Raw genomic sequence first — 18511 nt, forward strand, 5'->3', positions numbered from 1 at the left:
CTCTCCCTCTCCGTACACCCAATTTTTTTTAGAAAAGGAGAATGCACCCCCGGCCTCTGCATCTGGACGATGCATACGGCCATTTTATTAATTATTAAGCACAAAAGATCTTACAAAGTAGTACATCAGTAAGCCTGAAGCCACCGTCTAGGCAACATCTGTCGCTACTCCTACCCCCTTGATGCAGTGGTGCCGAATGTTCGAGCCTAATATCAAACAGACATCGCACTAAATCCTAACATCTAATGCCGGATGCCCCATCCTAGCCACATACCGGACTGGGTCACACGCCGGTCCGGCGCACTCACCGAGGCTGCCGCCGCCTTCTTCCATCGATCCATCTACAGAGCAGGTACTGACGCATAGACCTTGCCAGGCCTGCCGTCGACGCCACCATGGCGCCAGACAGCTCGACCACCCTGCGCTCGTCCATCCAGCCGCATCTGTCGTCGATATGCAGCTGCACCATGCCGCCACCACTCGTCGTCAATGACGCGGTAGATACAACGCCGCACCACCTGGCAACCTCCACACCATCGCCACTGCTGGAGCTACTCGGAGCCCACCATCCACAACATCTCTCCCCCGAACATCAGTTCCTCCCAAGACGGCGCCTCCATGGAGGATACGATGCGCAGGACGCCGCCGCCGCCCAATCCAGACTGGATTTTGGACTTTCGTCCGGGAGGGGTTTGGGGGTGGATAGTGGGGACCTCGGCTTCGCCTCTAGGAAGGGTAACGGCATCAAGTGACGTCGCCGATGCCGGGCCGAACACGCCGAACAAAGTTTCCTTCGGTCCCCATCCTATGCCACCGAATCTCCGTGTACTCCGGATCCGGCAAGCCACGATCCGAACCCCAAGAAGATGAAAGAGCTATGGGGCTCAACCCACCAGAAAGAAGGATCGAGAAGAACTCCTTGTAGATCTCCAGACGCCGAATCCAACGATCCGACGTGGCCAGCGACGATCATCACCACCCCGCGGCGGCCGACGGAGTCCGAGGAAAGGATCCAGATGGATCCGATCTGGATCCGGCGGCACCCGCGACCACCGGCCAGGCCAACGCAGCCACCACCTCAGGACACGCAGGTCGCCACCGTCGCGCCGCGCATGACGCCGATGGGAGACCCACCCGCCGCGCCGCCGGACCCCACGTTCGCCTGGTGTTCCTCTGGACCCCGCTGTCCCGCGCCAGCTAAGACGGAAAGGATGGGGAGAAGCCCCGCCGCCGCCCAGCCGGCCAGGCTTCGCCCGGCGGCGCTATGGACGGCGGCGAGGAGGGGGGGAGGAGGAGGAGACTCGAGGGGCGGCGGCTAGGGTTTTCCCCCCGGGTCGCCCGCGGGGGCAACGCGAGGGGCGAGGGGTAGTACGCGACTTGTCCTCTCCCTACACCCAATAACAATGCCCCACGTTGGACAGCCCGTTAGTTTATGTAGTTTTTTTTTACGTAGTTCTAGCATTGCTCAGCCGAAAAGATTAGTTAAGGCAAGTTGCTTAACATGACGTATGTCGTACGTAGATCTACCCTACCGAAAAACATAGAGCGGGTAAGTGCAAACCTTTGGCCAATTGAACATGTTGTGTCACATCCTTTCAAACAATAGAGCATGCATGGAGAGGAATGAAAATCACTTGGTACTATAGTACGAGTTTAAACGTTTTCATTTGCCGTTTGATTACTATTACAAGGAAGAAAATAAGTCAGCCGTAGGTGCAAGTACGGTGGCTAGTACTGGGTACTTTATTCCGATAAGAGTATGGGCGATGCCCGCACATGGCCAAGACCATGTGTCCATGTCAGTTTCTTATACGCCGCTGGCTCGGAAGAGCCTCATGAACCCAAAGGTGACGGCCATGGCGGCCAGTCCGCCCACCACCACCCGCGCGCACGACCTCGCCACGGGGGCCCGCCCCAGCACGGCGCCCACGCATCCGAACGCGGCCAGCGCCAACGTCGCCACGACGACCACCACGGCGACCCGCAGGTTGTAGCCCACGATGAACCCGGCGGCCAGCAGCGGTAGGAGCGCCCCGACGGAGAAAGCCAGCGCTGAGGCCGCGGCGGCCTGTGCCGGGCTTGGCAGTGCCTTCTCCTCGTCGCCGCCACGCTTTCCGGCCTGGTCCAGCTCCGCGATCTCCACGTCGCGCTGGGAGCAGACGGACACGTACTCTCCGATGGCCATGCTGAATGCCCCGGCCAGTAGTCCCGCGAACCCGGACACGACCATGGCCCGCGCCTCGGGCTTGACGGCGCTGACGCCGAGCATGAGGGAGGCCGTGGAGACCAGCCCGTCGTTGGCGCCCAGCACCGCCGCGCGCAGCCAGTTGGCGCGCCCGGCGAAGTCGATGGACGACTCGGAGTCGTCGACGTCGCAGCACACCACAGCCGGGTTCTCGGCGTCCGCCACAGCAGCCAGCTTGGTGTTGTTCACGGCCATGGCGACTGGCAGCTAGTGAGATGGATGGAGATGGCAGTGATGGTATTGTGCAGTGGCAGGCAGCAGTAGTGTGGAGGACACACGCTGCCCTGCCGTGTTTTTATAGTGAACTTCAGGGAGGCACGAGGGTTGTCTGTGGGCATGCCGGTCTTCTTCTTTTTCTCCCCCGGTGCTGGGATTTCCAGTTTTCATGCCGCCATGGCTAGTGCGTACATGCAGCCACATCTTCTTTTTCCTCCGGTATTGCGCGCCCGTGGCCACCACGAGCACGCACATACATTAATCGGTCCATCGTGCTTGCTGAGTGTACATCATACCAAATGAGTCTACAACGACAAGCTAGGAGAATTAGGTCACTTGCTCCTACGCACAACAGAAACTATTATTAGATCGCCCGGCCCAATTCTTCAAACACTTGAAACGAGTGTTTGCCAATTTCATGCTGAATATATGCCATGGCTCTTACTTTTATTGTTAATGTTACGGGGAGGTAGGGTATAGCTATTCGTGTTTGCAAATATGTGTCACCACTCACTACTTGTTCTACAGTACGTACGTGTTCAATGAAACGGTGATGATGCTGACTAGTACTACCAAACTGAACGCCATGTATTGCATGCTGACGAATGCTGCCGAACTTGCATGCCGACAAACTTCAAGGATCACATCGATCGCTGACAAAAGAAAAGCTACAAACCTTAGTTAGATTCGACGCGTTGCAACTGATCATTTCTAGTTTTCGTACGTGTGAAAGAAATTGCAATCGACGTATCTGAGCTCTGTATAGTACTTCTTAAGTAAAGAAATATAAAAACGTTTAGATCACTATTATTTCTTTACAGTGGGAGAGGGAGTAAGTGTTTTTCAGCTAACCTGCCATGACGTAGCCGAACTCCTTGTCAAGATGGAACCGTGTCATCTCAGGCTCCGGGCAGTGGGCTACCGTTCACTTCGGAAATGGAATTCCACCATGCAGCTGACAAAGGAAAAGGTGAAATTAGCAAGCACCTATATCTGTGATCGGTTGGAATGGCGTCTGGCTAGCTAAGCTAGCTAGCCATTAACCGCGACATCGTTGCTCGCCAACGAACCCACTTATTGGATCGTGAATCACCGAGCTAAAAATATCAAGGATATACTTTTCAGTTCATAAAAATCAAGTATACATTGAGCTGTCTGCATCTTCAACCACAGACGAAGACAGTTTATTTTTATTATCTTTATGAAAGGGGGGAGCAAGCAAAGGGATGGCAAGTGCATGCATGTCCATCTCGTGGTAATTATTTGCGTTCCTATTTATCCAGACAAAAGAAGAAGAAAGAGCGGAAATTGCTTTTGGAGGCCGAGCTACATGGAGGCCTTCAAATGCAAAATTCAAAATCCGTGAAAATCCATATTTTTATATTTTAAGAAATTCTAAAAAAATATAGACATATATGAAGGCATAAGGCACAAGTGTGTAAATTTTCTGGACGAAATATGTTGAAATGAGGGTTGCGCAAAAATAAATAAATCGAAGGCTTTTGTTGTCAAAAGATCAGATCTATTATAAAGATTCATCGAAAGTACAAAACACCTCAAACATAATAAAAATACATCGAGGTCCATGGACCACTGAACGACCATTGCCGTAGCCAGAACAAGCCGCTGACACGCTGCTCTCATACGGGAGCCGGCCTAACCTTGTCGATGACAGCCGGTAAGTCTTCGTGCATGTGCCCCTAAGGACCACTGCCTCGGAGCCACAGTCATCCCACTGAATTGATCTGAAGAATTTGACACCAAATATCGCCGTTGCGTACGCACAACGAGAAACACTAACCTCGCCGTCCCGAGGAGCTGGCAGGAATCTACACAAGAGCTCCATCTAATCAGTCCCAGCGGACGAACTTGAGAAGAATCCGAATAAGAAGCGTTGTCATCTGTCCAAACACTGCCCCAGCGAGAATTAAAACCCTATATATCTACTAACCGGAGACGAGGCACCAGAAATCCCCTCCCCGCCATCAGCCTCCGGAGCGGCAGGTGAAGCGGAGGCGAACCCACGAGCTCGCCGGGGAGATTGAGGGGAGGAAGGCTTTCCCTAACCACCTTGCGTGGGGAGAAAGAAAAGCAACTTTACAAATTAACAGATGATACTATATTCATCCTCCTAGACCATGAATTTATCTTTTTCTTTTTTGTACAGATCACATTTCAATGTATTTCATCTTGAGATTTTACACAAACTCACATCCTTGTTTACTTGTACAAATATTTTCAAGGTTTTTGAAACCGAAAAATTTTGAATTTGGTTTTTTCAAAAATTCGGCCTACATGGAGGCCGAGATCGAAAACGCCATACTCAAGAAAGAGACCCTAAAAAATGTATGAATATATGGTGCGGATTGAGCGTAGCTCAGTCGGTTAAGTTACTTGTGGTGAAAACAGTCAGCCCGGGTTTAACTCATATATTTGGCATGGGCGGTCACTTTTTCTTGGATTTATTCCATGATTTGATAGCTTAATTCTTTCGGTGGTAAGTGGTATTCAAAAAACATATACTATGAACATATAGTACTACTCCAGTTTGGAGTCTTGAACCAATACATGTTAATTACTCGCAGCACAATGCGCTTTGTTAACGCTAATTAATGGCGGCCAAGATCATACTCCGAGGAGAACACGGCCTTTGAGACCAAAGCGGCTCATGAACACATGGTCATCGCAGCTCAGGCTGGTCATAGTGGGGAGTAACTTACACTAGTAACATACATATATTACTAGTCTATGTTACTACCTTCATAGCGGGTAGTGTCATAGGTGTGGTAACATAGTTGCCTTCATTTATTACTTTGTAGACTCATTATGCATTGGAAACCGCTATGTGATGGTAACATATTATGTTACTCTATTTGCCTCTCTCCTCATTAACTACTTGCCACAACACCATTTTTGCTTATGTGACATCTATGTTACTACCTATGTTACTCCCACTATGACCAGCCTCATGGCTCTCGTGTTTAATTTTGAACGCGCTTCAACCCATGAGGTGGTATAGTACTTACTGAAAATTTCACAAACCACAAACTATTAAGATTGGTTTTGCGCAGAACACCTGCTATACAGGCTTGTTACACAAAACATGTTAGCTCTAGTCTATCACTTGACTCGGTTGACATGATTCTTCCCAGGTCGGTCCCACTTTGTAAAGTGCACACATGGCAATAATAAAAACTAACCACATTAGTCGGCCAACTAAAACTACCAATTGATGAGGTTGATCTTTGGTTGAAAATGGCAGAGCTAGACATCCCATGGATCAGGGGCACTAAACCAACGACTTGATCTTGGTCCCACCTCCCTAGCACATACAGTAGTATAAAAGGAAAATGACCCCGCCCATTGAAAATTAACGATCTCATACGGGAGGCCGTGTCCTTCTCTAACACCCGATGCTAATAAGGTTCTAAAGGAGATGAACGTCGTTTACCATCGCCAGCCACCACATGGTGCCAACGGTAACCCTACTGCCATCTACATCTCCGCTGTCCACCCTGACACCCGCAGACATGGGTAATGGCCTGAATTGAATCTGGTCAACATCCACTTCCACACTATTTATATGTTCCAATCACGAGATTAAGATCATGTTCATGTTAATTCTAAAGATTTAATGCTACCACAAATACATACCAAAATCTGGTGCAAATGAGTTGCAATTGCCCCAGATACATGTATGATCCAATAGACGAAATTCACAAGATTCTCGAAATGTACCCATTGGCTATTGAATTCTGGAATTCAATTTTTTGGTTCAAATTTTAAGGCTTTGAGAAAATGGATAAGTGGTAAGAAAATCATACATGCGCCAACACGGGTCTTGAAATTTTTTAGCTCATCTCGGTTGGATGACTTATGTGATCCTCTTTTTGTCATGCATGTACTTACAGGTGGGGCCGATTCATCAGACTACCCACAGTGGGAGTAACATAGATGATAACATCACGCTTATCTAGATAAAATAGATGATGTGGCATGTAATTAATGAAGAAAAAGAGGCATGTGGTAACATAGCTAGTTACAATAACATCACACATATGAAAAAAAATGAGTCTACAACCTAATAAATGAAGTGATGCATGACACAACACATATGTTACTACCCACTGTGGAGGTAGTAACATAGACTAGTAACATATGCATGTTACTACTCTAAGTTACTCCCCACTGTGACTAGTCTCAGAATTCATCTCAACCGAATCAAATGATGGATTAGAGCTAACTGCAATAAATCACACCAATAAATGGTAATTTATGCAACAAACCTTTAGAACCAGTAGTTGGTCGTTTAGGGGATCTTCAACGCCGACCCTCAAACCACCCTCAACCATTCGGACCATATGAGACACGATCCGGACGTGTTTTGTCATTCAACGCGGTCCTACATTGGTCCGTTCAGAGACAAACTGAGGAAGGGGATTGCGGGCGTCCGAACCGTTGCCATGTCTGTGTCTAACTAATCTGGCAGCTGCCTGCATTTGGCGCAGAGCGGATGCGACCACGGCGAGCGGTGAAATATCTTTGCATCAGTATAACACATCAGTTAATGTTTCAAGTTTTTGACAGAACAACCAAGTTCAGATAGCCGCAGCCGCCCGCGGCATATCTCGTTCCATATTTCCGATGTCTGCTCTGCTCTAGTTCCATCGAATCCAGTCACAGATGTACTTCCTCCGGTCCTTTTTACTCTGCACATTGGATTTGTCGAAAATCAAACTGTCAGCACACCGGGTAGCGCTTCAGATGATCTGGCAACAGCGACAACAGGTGACGACACTATTCATCATCCGACAAGCAGAGAAGAAGCGGCAGAGTTCAAAACTTCTCGTGGGCCTGCGGTGCGGCCCACTCGGGTGAAGACGAAGCCCAAATGGCACGCCGGCCCGGAATGGCTGTAGTTTAAATACCCTTGTAACATTCGGATGGATTGGCTTTGGACGGACGGCGGCTTCGGCCGATTGTAATAGCGGTAGTATAGAGGGAGGTTGGGAGGATACACACGCCATTGAATTTTCCCCATTCCGCCATGAACCCTAGCTTCCACGCTTAGATTGATCGCGACTCTTACACTTGGTATCCGAGCCGGAGGTCCTGGCGCTTCCCCAGCATCATCACGAGACGCGGTGGCGAAATCGGCGGCGATGGAAAAGTTGTCGGAGGATGGGCGCGGTGTCTACGAGCTTCTGCGGGCGGATCTCGCGATCGACCTCGACAAGCGCTTCCGCGACCAAGGTGCGGATCTCCTCAAGGCCATGGAGAAGCTGATCTCGACGAATACCTCGACCCTCGACGGCTTGCTCTCGTCGCGCGTGGACGGGGTCCGAGACGAGTTGTTGATGGAGATGGAGCAGCTCCGCGGCGACCAGTTGAAGGGGAGTACTCCTCCGCAAGAAGATCCGTCTCCGTCGCGTGTGGCTGGGAATGGTCGTGGCGGTGGCCCGACTGATTCCCTCGGCTTCGACAACGATTACCGGGAGAAGGCGCATAATACTTATGTCCCTCCTCCGGTCAGAGGTGCGCGCGAGTCCAATTTTTCGTTCCGTCCTTCTCTGGGCCGTGAGTCGAGTTCCTTTGATGCTGCTGATTCGTTTGCGTTTGGTGCTCGCCTGGAATTGCCGCGATTTGATGGTGCCAATCCGCGTCTGTGGCAAACACGGTGTGAAGATCAGTTCAGGTTGTGGTGTACACTGGCTCACCGATGGATTTCTTTGGCAACAGCTCAATTTGAGGGTGCTGCTGCTCATTGGTTGGAATCGATGCAACGTCGACAGCCGCAGGCAAGTTGGTCTGAATTTTGTCAGAGTCTGCAGAACCGTTTTGGGCGTAATCAACATCAGACATTGCTCCGTCAGTTGTTCAGAATAGCTCAGACCTCAACTGTAGCAGATTATGTGGAGCGCTTTGCTGATTTGTATGATCAACTATCTGCGTATGAAGAGGCGCCCAATTCCCTGCACTATACAACTAGATTCCTGGATGGACTTAAACCTGGTGTCTGTGTCGCTGTAGCTCTGCAGAAACCACGCGATTTGGATGCAGCGTATGATTTAGCGTTGTTGCATGAGGAGTTAGGTGAAGGCATTACTCCCATTAATCATGTCCCTACTGCTAGGGCCAATGCCATTGCCATTGCCACCGTATAAACATCGCACTTCTGAAGACAAACGAAGTGTTGAAGTTCAGAAACCAAGTCAGACTAAAGATAAGTGGTCTGCCTTGAGGAATTATCGTAAGTCCAAGGGACTGTGCTTTGTTTGTGGTGAGAAATGGTCGAAGGATCATATATGCAAGTCGTCAGTCCAGTTGCACATAGTGCAGGAGCTTATTGATCACATTCAATCGGAAGAAACAATATCCACTGATAGCAGTATTCAGGACCAGATGTATGTCTGTAGTATGCAATTGTCTGCTGCTGCTGTAGGGAAACAATCTAATGTGCCCACTTTGCAGTTGTTGATTGAGTTGCAAGGCATGGAACTTATCTTTCTTGTTGATTCAGGCAGTACGCATTCTTTCATTGACAGCAGCTTGCAACACAAATTGACAAATGTTCAAACACATGAACCTGTGACAGTATCTATAGCTAGAGGAGGTACATTGCGATGTGATTCTGTTTTAAAATCCTGCTCCTGGAGTTGTGGTCAGGTGGAATTTGCTACTAGTTTTCGATTACTTCCCCTAGCCAGTTATGATGGAATTATAGGCCTGGATTGGCTTGCTCAGCACAGTCCTATGCAGGTTGATTGGGTTCAAAAGTGGATGTCCTTTTACTATCAAGGAGATACAGTTACATTGCAAGGGCTGTTACCTGAGGATGTAGCAGTTACAGTGTTTTCTGTCTCTCTGATTAGACCTGTGGAACAGAAAGTTGTTCAGCCAGAGTTGCAAGTTTTGCTGGATAAGCATGCTGTAGTGTTTGAAAATCCAACTACACTACCTCCTAGAAGACTTAAGGATCACACTATTCCATTGATTCCTGGAGCCAGACCAGTGTCTGTTAGGCCCTACAGGATTGCTCCATATCTGAAAGATGAGTTGGAAAAACAGATTAAAGAGCTGCTGGATTCAGGGATGATTAGGCATAGTAACAGTGCTTTTTCTTCTCCTGTGTTGTTAGTTAAAAAGAAAGAAGAAGGAACTTGTAGGATGGTAGTTGATTATAGACAACTCAATGCTATCACCGAAAAAGGGAAATATCCAGTGCCTGTAATAGATGAACTTTTGGATGAACTTGCAGGAGCCTGTTGGTTTTCTAAGCTGGACTTGAAAGGTGGATATTATCAGATCAGATTAGCACCAGGAGAGGAATATAAGACTGCATTTCAAACTCATAATGGACATTATGAATTTACTGTGATGGGCATGGGTTTGACAGGAGCACCTGGATTATTTCAAGGGCAAATGAATTTTGATCTGTCTCCAGTCTTGAGGAAGTTTGCCTTGGTTTTCTTTGATGATATTCTGATATTCAGTAAGACATTGGAAGAACACTGGAAACATTTGGATGAGGTGCTATCTATTTTGCATAAGGAGCAGTGGAAGGTTAAGATGTCTAAATGTGACTTTGCTCAGCCCAAGATAGCATATCTAGGGCATGTTATTTCTGCAGAAGGGGTTTCCACTGACCCTGATAAGATAGTGGTTGTTCAGCAATGGCCTACTCCAAAAAATGTGAAGGAAGTGAGGGGTTTTCTTGGTTTGAGTGGTTATTATAGAAAATTCATTAAACATTATGGGATTATTGCAAGGCCTTTAACTGATTTGCTTAAGAACGGAGTTCCTTTTGTATGGACCAGTGTTACAGAGGAGGCTTTTGTCACACTTAAGCATGCTCTAGTGTCTGCTCCTGTATTGGCCTTACCAGATTTTAGTAAGCCCTTTATGATTGAGACTGATGCTTGTGAATATGGTATTGGTGTAGTGCTGATGCAACAGGGACACCCACTGGCATTTGTTAGTAAAACTTTGGGACCCAAGAATAGGGCCCTGTCAGTATATGAGAAATAATATTTGGCTATTTTATTGGTAGTGGATAAGTGGAGGCCTTATTTGCAAGTTCAGCAGTTCACTATTAAAACTGATCAAAGAAGTTTGGCTCATTTGCAGGATCAAAGATTGCATACAATCTGGCAGCAGAAGTGTCTTACTAAACTTCTTGGATTGCATTATCAGATTCAGTACAAATAAGGTACAACAAATAGTGCAGCCGATGCTCTGTCCAGGAGACCTCATGATGGTTCTCAGTTGTTTTTCATTTCCAGTAGCCAACCCACATGGTTAGTTGAAATTATTGACAGTTATAAACATGATGAACGAGCCCTGACAATTATGCAACAACTAGCTGTGCAACCAGCTTCTAAGCCACCCTACAGTTTGGTTAATGGTATTCTGAAATATAAGCAGAGTATTTGGGTTGGCCCTGTTCCTGCATTACATCAAAAAAAATTCTCTGCTTTTCATGATAGCCCTTTGGGGGATCATTCAGGTTTTCCAGTGACATACAAAAGGATTCATGCTCTTTTCACTTGGTCTGGAATGAAGAAGTTCATCTTAACACAGGTGCAGTCTTGTGTGATATGTCAGAAAGCTAAACCTGAAAGAGTTCCTTATCCTGGCTTGTTATCTCCCTTGCCAGTTCCACATAAAGCCTGGGATACTGTGTCTATGGATTTTATTAATGGTCTTCCCCAGTCATCTCAGTACAACTGCATTTTAGTGGTGATTGACAAATTTTCTAAATATGGTCATTTTATTCCACTCAAACACCCTTTCAATGCTCAGAAGGTGGCTGAGGTGTTCTTGGATAATGTTTACAATTTGCATGGTCTGCCTAGTGTGATCATATCTGATAGAGATCCACTTTTTACTAGTCAATTCTGGAAATTGTTAGTTGCAAAAACAGGGACTCAATTGAATATGAGTACAGCAAATCATCCTGAAACAGATGAGCAGACTGAGCGAGTAAATCAGCAAGTAGAGTGTTATTTGAGATGTTTTATCAGTGCTCAACCACACAAATGGAGTAAATGGTTGCCTTTGTGTGAATTCTGGTACAATTCCAATTGGCACTCTGCTTTGGGGAAATCTCCTTTTGAAATCTTGTATGGGTATACTCCCAGATATTTTGGCATCTCTGCAACTGATACAATTGCTCCATTGGAAATGCAAGATTGGTTGCAATCTCGCCAAGCAGTCACAGAAACAGCTCGACAACACTTGTTAAGGGCACAACAACGTATGAAAATCAGGCTGACAAGAAGAGAACTGAACGGGTTTTTGCAGTAGGGGATCGTGTCTTTCTCAAGCTGCAACCCTATGCTCAGTTGTCATTATATTCTAGGGCAAATCAAAAACTGGCCTTCAAGTATTGTGGTCATTTTCCAATCCTGGAGCGCATTGGAGAGCGAGCTTATCGATTGGATCTTCCTAATAACAGCAGCCTACACCCTGTCTTTCATGTTTCTCGGCTCAAGAAGTTTTTACCTCGAGAGACGATTCCCAGTCGCACATTGCCTACAGCCAGGGCAGCTATACAAGTCCCTCTCAGTATACTGCAGAAGCGAGTGCGATCTCAAGGTAAAAAGACTGTTGCCCAAGGGCTAGTTCACTAGTCTGAATCTTCTCCTGCAGATGCTACTTGGGAGGATTTGGAGCATTTGAAGCAGCAGTTTCCCCGTGCTCCGGCTTGGGGTCAAGCCGGCTCTCAAGGAGGGAGGAATGTCAGCACACCGGGTAGCGCTTCAAATGATCTGGCAACAGCGACAACAAGTGACGACACTATTCATCATCCGACAAGCAGAGAAGAAGCGGCAGAGTTCAAAACTTCTCGTGGGCCTGCGGTGCGGCCCACTCGGGTGAAGACGAAGCCCAAATGGCACGCCGGCCCGGAATGGCTGTAGTTTAAATACCCTTGTAACGTTCGGATGGATTGGCTTTGGACGGACGGCGGCTTCGGCCGATTGTAATAGCTGTAGTACAGAGGGAGGTTGGAGGATAAACACGCCATCGAATTTTCCCCATTCCGCCATGAACCCTAGCTTCCACGCTTAGATCGATCGCGACTCTTACACAAACTTTGCTAAGTTTGACCAAATTTATATTAGAAATTATTAGCATCTATAATATCTAATAAATATAATATGAAAATATATTTCAAGATGAATCTAATGATATTGGTGTTGTTATATGTGAATGTCTATAATTTTTTATATAAATTTGATCAAAGTTGGATGAAATTGACTTCGGACAAACCTAATATGCAGAGTAAAAAGGACCGGAGTGAGTACTACAGTATATTGAAGCCACAATGTGTGCCGCAGTTCACTCGTCGCCGGACACGTAACCGACACTTAAACCAGGTTGTCAACTTCTCGCATCTTTGCCCATCTTGCGTCGCCATTAAGCTGTGACTGAACTGTGAACCCTCCAACATTTTCAATGCCTAGGTCTTCACTGAACGAGCAGCCAGCCCGTGACTGAGCTTGTTTACATCCTCCAAGAATTTAAAGGCGTCGCCGAGCTCGATGCGATCGATCCGGCGGCATCGATCCTCATGTGGTTGACCCCGGTAATCCTGCGGCACCTTCTCAGTCGAGTCTGCACTGCATATATCCTTCACTTGACCGTGGCTGGCCCCGCACACTACAGTCACTCACTTCACTCGCCAGGAGCCATGGCCTTGGCTAGGGAGCGCCTCCTAGCCAGCCTATCGGCTCTTGCGCTGATGATCGCCGCCTGGGCCTCTCCGGTTGCCGGTGGTCACCCGGCGGACCAGCTGCAGATACTGTGGGGGCAGACGAAGGTGCTCAGCGACGGCAACGGCGACCAGACCATCGCGCTGATGCTGGACCACGCCATGGGGTCGGCTTTCAAGTCCAAGACCTCCTACCTCTTTGCCCGGATCGACGTGGACATCAAGCTCATCCCCAGGAACTCCGCCGGCACCGTCACCACCATATATGTAAGTGAGATCATGCCATGTCCATCGTCTCGTCATCCATGCACGGCATGCACGAGTTCCTGGCAAAGTAATGGTACATATGCTGTGTGCTGTGGTGCAGATGATCTCGGAGAAGGACTGGAAGACCCACGACGAGATCGACCTCGAGTTCCTGGGCAACGCCACCGGCCAGCCCTACACCCTGCACACCAACATCTTCGCCAACGGCGAGGGCGGCAGGGAGGTGCAGTACCGCCTCTGGTTCGACCCCACCAAGGACTTCCACACCTACTCCATCGTCTGGAACACAGACGAGATCCTGTAAGCCTCGCCTTATTCTACACACCAGTACTCTGTTGGACATGTCTGAAACTCTGAATGCTTTCAAGTTTCCATGGCATTTACTGTATGTTGCTGAAGGCATTGTCGGGGTGGTCTGCAGGATCCTGGTGGACGGCGTGCCGATCCGGCAGTTCAAGAACCACTGGGACGCCGGGGTGCCCTTCCCGGTGTACCAGCCGATGCGGCTGTTCGGGTGCCTGTGGGACGCAGACGACTGGGCCACGCAGGGCGGGCGCGTCAAGACCGACTGGTCGCAGGCGCCGTTCGTCGCCTACTTCCGGAACTACACCGCCTCCGGGTGCGCCCCGAGCGCCGGCGGCTCGTGGGCTTGCGGCCCGGACCCCTCCGGCTCCGGCGGCAGCAGCGGCTGGATGGACCGGGCACGGGGAGGAGGGCGGCTGGACGACGACGTGAAGCAGCAGCAGCAGCTGAGGGAGGTGCAGGGCAAGTACATGATCTACAACTACTGCACCGACGAAAAGAGGTTCCCCAATGGCTTCCCGAAGGAGTGTGGGCTCGCTTAGGCATTATTGTTACTACTAGGATGAGATCGATAGAAGTGATTGTGATGATGGAGCTGGGTGGGAGTTGTGCGTCTTGGCTTCTTTTGGCTATTTATGAACGGCAATTCTTCTTTTCTTCCTGGAGAAAGAAAAACAAAAACAAAAGAAATAGCAACCGTTTCTGGTCATGTGTAATACGATGCAGAGATCTGTTAATTATATATACTGATTCCGTGAAGATTAAAGAGTGGACACGTACCAACGCATGGTCATGAGTGTAAGCACGGTAGCACAGAGCAGTTTTCCCATAGAAACAAGTAAACAAAATTCTACACCGATCGGGTAAAGACGCCGCTACCTAGCTAGCTAGTAGTACGATGCTTCCGAGTTCCGAGGCTAGTGTGATAATTTATCCAAGCGAAGGTTCTAAAGATGCCGCGATCTAGCTTAGCTAGCACGATTCTTCGGAGCTCAATGTGGTACTCCCTCCGGTCTCAAACGGTATCTAGCATTGAGATATGCCTAACTACATCCAGATAACTAATGTAGATTGAAGGGAGTAAAATTATTAGAGCAAAATCCAAGTGAAATCTTAGAGGGGCCCTTGCGTTCGTGCTGGGTGGTGGCTTCAGTACCTCGGCAATGGCTAAGAAGAACGGAGCAGGACAGGCCTTGGCAAGGATTGCCATTCGTCTCGGATGACATAGCTACACATATCTTTGACAGCTTGGTGAATGTTAAGTTGGGAGATGGCAAAAAGGTGTTGTTCTGCCGTGACCGATGGACTATTTTTTTTTTGAAAAAAAAACATGTTAATATCGCAAAATATCAATTACATCTAGCCTCTGCATGACAAGCGACATCCAAAATGCACACAGTCAAAAAAAACATCTAGAATGCACACAGTCAAAGAAAAAAATAGAAAAGAAAGAAAAAAAACAAAGGTCCTGCCACATGATCAACTTTCTCAGCAACTAGACGCAAACCATCACCAAATACAATACCCAAAATTCAAAAACAACGCCTCAAAAAAACAGTGCACAAGCACCATCTTTGCTGGATCTAAGATCTTAGATTTTCACTCTAAAGAAGTCCGAGCTCTCAAAACAATTCCTTCAACAAGGCAATTGGCAGGTACAACCAATGAAGGTCATACCTCACGTTTTCACCCTGAAGGTCATGGATCGACAACCGAGGAGCACCACTAAAAATGAATTCATATAGTGTTGCCGCCCTCACTTGACACTGTTGCTCCTGAGAGTTATCAAACACCTGGCTGACTCCATCGTCTGGAAGGATCCGTCCGCCTAACTGATCATCCGATCTCGGCCACCATGACCTTCTCCACAGCTGTCTACACCATAGAAATCGAGAAGCCAACATGTCTCATGGTGTCAACAAAGAATAGAGGTTCGCGCCACGCCGTCGTGGAACCTCGTAGGCTGATATGACGTGCACGACCGAATTCTATCAGATCCAAATATCTTGAGAAGTGATAGGTGGGAACCCGATGAACGAGTTCACACCCGAGGGTGGCCCGATCTTCACGTCATAGAATCGAATCGGGAGGGATAACTAGCTGCCAGCAGCCGGGATACTAGCTTTATACCTGCCAAGGTTGGATGCAACCCGTACGTCGGGGAAGGCTGGCCGAAACTATAAGAACTCCAAGCCGCTGTCCGAACAATCGCAGAACCACAAATCAGGACTAAACCACACAAAACGGTTGGAACCGTAGAGCGCGAACTAGGGGGAACCAGAGGCTTCTTCTAGCGAATCTGAATGAACTCACAAGAGCAAAGGTAGCAAGATCTCTTGGATCTCTCTAGCAGTCTTGCTGCATAAGCTTGTAGCTGAATGGTTTGACAAAAGGTTTTTTCTAGAGGATGGGGAAGATGGGGTTTTATAGCAGGGACAACCCCCCTTAGCTTGGTGTGAAAATGGTTTCAAAAATAAGCATGTTTGCATGGCTTCCTTAGGTGAATAAGCAGTCAACTTTGGGAGTTGTTGGAGAGCTCTTCGGAAATTCGCGAAGCCTTGACAGCCTGGACACCTTCCACGAGAATAACTATAACTTTTGACTCACAACTCCAAATGATGTGAGGTTTTTTGCATTGGAAAGATAATTTTATGTAGCTTATGTTGACGTACCCCTATGGCCCCGTCCCTCCACCATATGGATGTGCCACCATGAAACATCATTGGTAAAATCTGAAAGCATCAGCTTCACTTGAAACTTGTTTTCTCCAAACTTGTTTCTCCAAACTGGTTGCTTCAAGAGCTCATAAGTTGTTGGATTTATTCCATGTGATACCTAAATTCAACCAGCAACAATGGATATGAAAGTGCAGCCATGTATTCAAGATTATAGTATGAACTTAAGTTAGCGTTCACCTGGGCATGTGTTTGCTTGATTCGGCTTAGTAATTCTTTCCAACCAAATTTTGCACTTTTCTGAAATGTCATGTATGATGTACCCATGTGCTCATCATCCTCCCTCCCTTGATGAAGAGTCGTCCTCGACTCTCTTTGATCTACAAAAGATAAGTAGAAGGGAAGTAGATAATATCAATGCAAAGAAATGATGCAATCCTCATTTGTAGCTTTCATCTTTGAATTGTGTTGCATCTGATCATGTACTTCTTTTTCACAACTTAGAATTTGTTCAGGAATGATTTGTGTTGTTTAAATGATGAACATGTCCTCATCATCCCCCCTCTCTTGAAAAGGAGTCGTCCTCGACTCTACCTGGTCATCACACAAAAGAAAGCAGGGCAATACCAAATCATAATGCAAAGGTTTCATGATATAGAGAATTTTAATTTTCAACTTTGCTATCTTATGGACGATGTCAATATGATGCTTTGTTCGACTTAGGAGTTCCTTCCAGAAAACGTTTCCATGGAGTACAAATTTGCAATCGACAATGATCATGTTCATATCAGCATCCCTTTCTAGGAGAAAAGTCATCCTCGACTTCATTTGGTCCACAAAATTATAACACGAGGACAATTTGAAATAACTAGGAAAAGAAAATGATGAATAATCATGTGCAACATTTAGTTTTATTGGATATTTTATAGCCTCTTAAAGATTAATAAAATCATATTGATGGATGGATGATGTACCAAACAATTTTTCTCTAATCTTATCACGCCATTGCTTCAAAAACTCATAAGTGCATACCTCTGGCTTCATCAAAATGGAAGATCCTTTTTGTTTTACCTCATTGAGTACTTGAATGCCTTTCTGAAAATCGATCTTCACACGTGCACCTTGTGTAGTGGTGTTCCACGTGCACCACAATTGTTCCTGGATCTCGTCCCCCCATTGTTGCAAAAGAGCTGATAGGTATGACTTTTGCATCTGCACATATTGTAAAGAAAGAAAATTTTGTGAAAGGTTAGTAATTGAATACTCCTTTCTCTTTTCATTTGGTGGATCACTCATCTCTTTCATATTATGGGGAAACACCTCAAGCTCATGTTTGGTGGACTCACACAACTCACTAATCCTCTCTCTTGGATGATGTGGTATATTATGTTGTGGTTCACTCATCTCTCTAATGAGGTGCGAAATGATCTCAATCTCACATTTCGTGGACTCACACAACTCATTAATCCTCTCTTCCTGAATGTGTGGTATATCTAGGTGGAGATCTTGTATTTCTCTAATCTCATGATGAACAATCTGATCCTCACATTTTGTGGACTCACTCACCTCACTTTCCTTATCACTCTCAATATATGGAATCGTGGAAAGTGGACACTCTTCCTCACATTTGGTGGAGTCACTCAACTCATTTTTCTTTTCACTCTCAAGTGCTGGGATTTTTGAAAGTGGAGATTCTTCCTCACTTTTGGTGGAGTCACTCAGTTTGCTTTTCTTATCACTCTCAAGTTGTGGGATTTTGGATTGTGGACTCTCTACCTCACGTGGAATTTGTAGCACATCTTTCTTGGATGTTGGGATAATATTGGTGGTCAAGATGGCAACATTAGGAATGAGCTTCTCATGTAAACATGGGCTATGAATTATTGGATTTGGTTCATCAACAACGGTCATGCTTTGTGGTGGGTCATCGGTGTGCCGACGGGAGCCATAACTTTGTCGTCGGGCATGACGTCCTTGCTGCGATTCATGAGCAGCAGTAACATGCCTAGGGGAAACAACAGCTTGCCCTCGAGCATGCCATCCTTGCCGCACTTCAGGAGGAGCAGCGACACGCCCACGAGAAGCAACACC

The 18511-nt window shown here is 47.1% G+C and overlaps 2 protein-coding genes across 2 annotated transcripts; one reads left to right on the plus strand and one right to left on the minus strand.

Annotated features, from left to right (window-relative positions):
• Window positions 1-1618: 1618 nt before the first annotated feature.
• LOC119351908 (vacuolar iron transporter homolog 5-like) lies at window positions 1619-2495 on the minus strand. The gene has a single exon (XM_037618684.1). The coding sequence runs from the start codon at window positions 2438-2440 to the stop codon at window positions 1808-1810; it is 633 nt and encodes a 210-aa protein (XP_037474581.1). The 5' UTR covers window positions 2441-2495; the 3' UTR covers window positions 1619-1807.
• Window positions 2496-13183: 10688 nt separating this feature from the next.
• Window positions 13184-14382, plus strand: LOC119351909 (probable xyloglucan endotransglucosylase/hydrolase protein 25). The gene is made up of 3 exons (XM_037618685.1): window positions 13184-13442; window positions 13543-13742; window positions 13864-14382. Exons 1-3 carry the CDS (start codon window positions 13206-13208, stop codon window positions 14285-14287), a joined length of 861 nt encoding a protein of 286 aa, XP_037474582.1. The 5' UTR covers window positions 13184-13205; the 3' UTR covers window positions 14288-14382.
• The last annotated feature ends 4129 nt before the right edge of the window (window positions 14383-18511 follow it).

The sequence above is a fragment of the Triticum dicoccoides genome, chromosome 2A (genome assembly GCF_002162155.2).
Source record: "Triticum dicoccoides isolate Atlit2015 ecotype Zavitan chromosome 2A, WEW_v2.0, whole genome shotgun sequence".
NCBI classification, from domain to species: Eukaryota; Viridiplantae; Streptophyta; class Magnoliopsida; order Poales; family Poaceae; genus Triticum; species Triticum dicoccoides.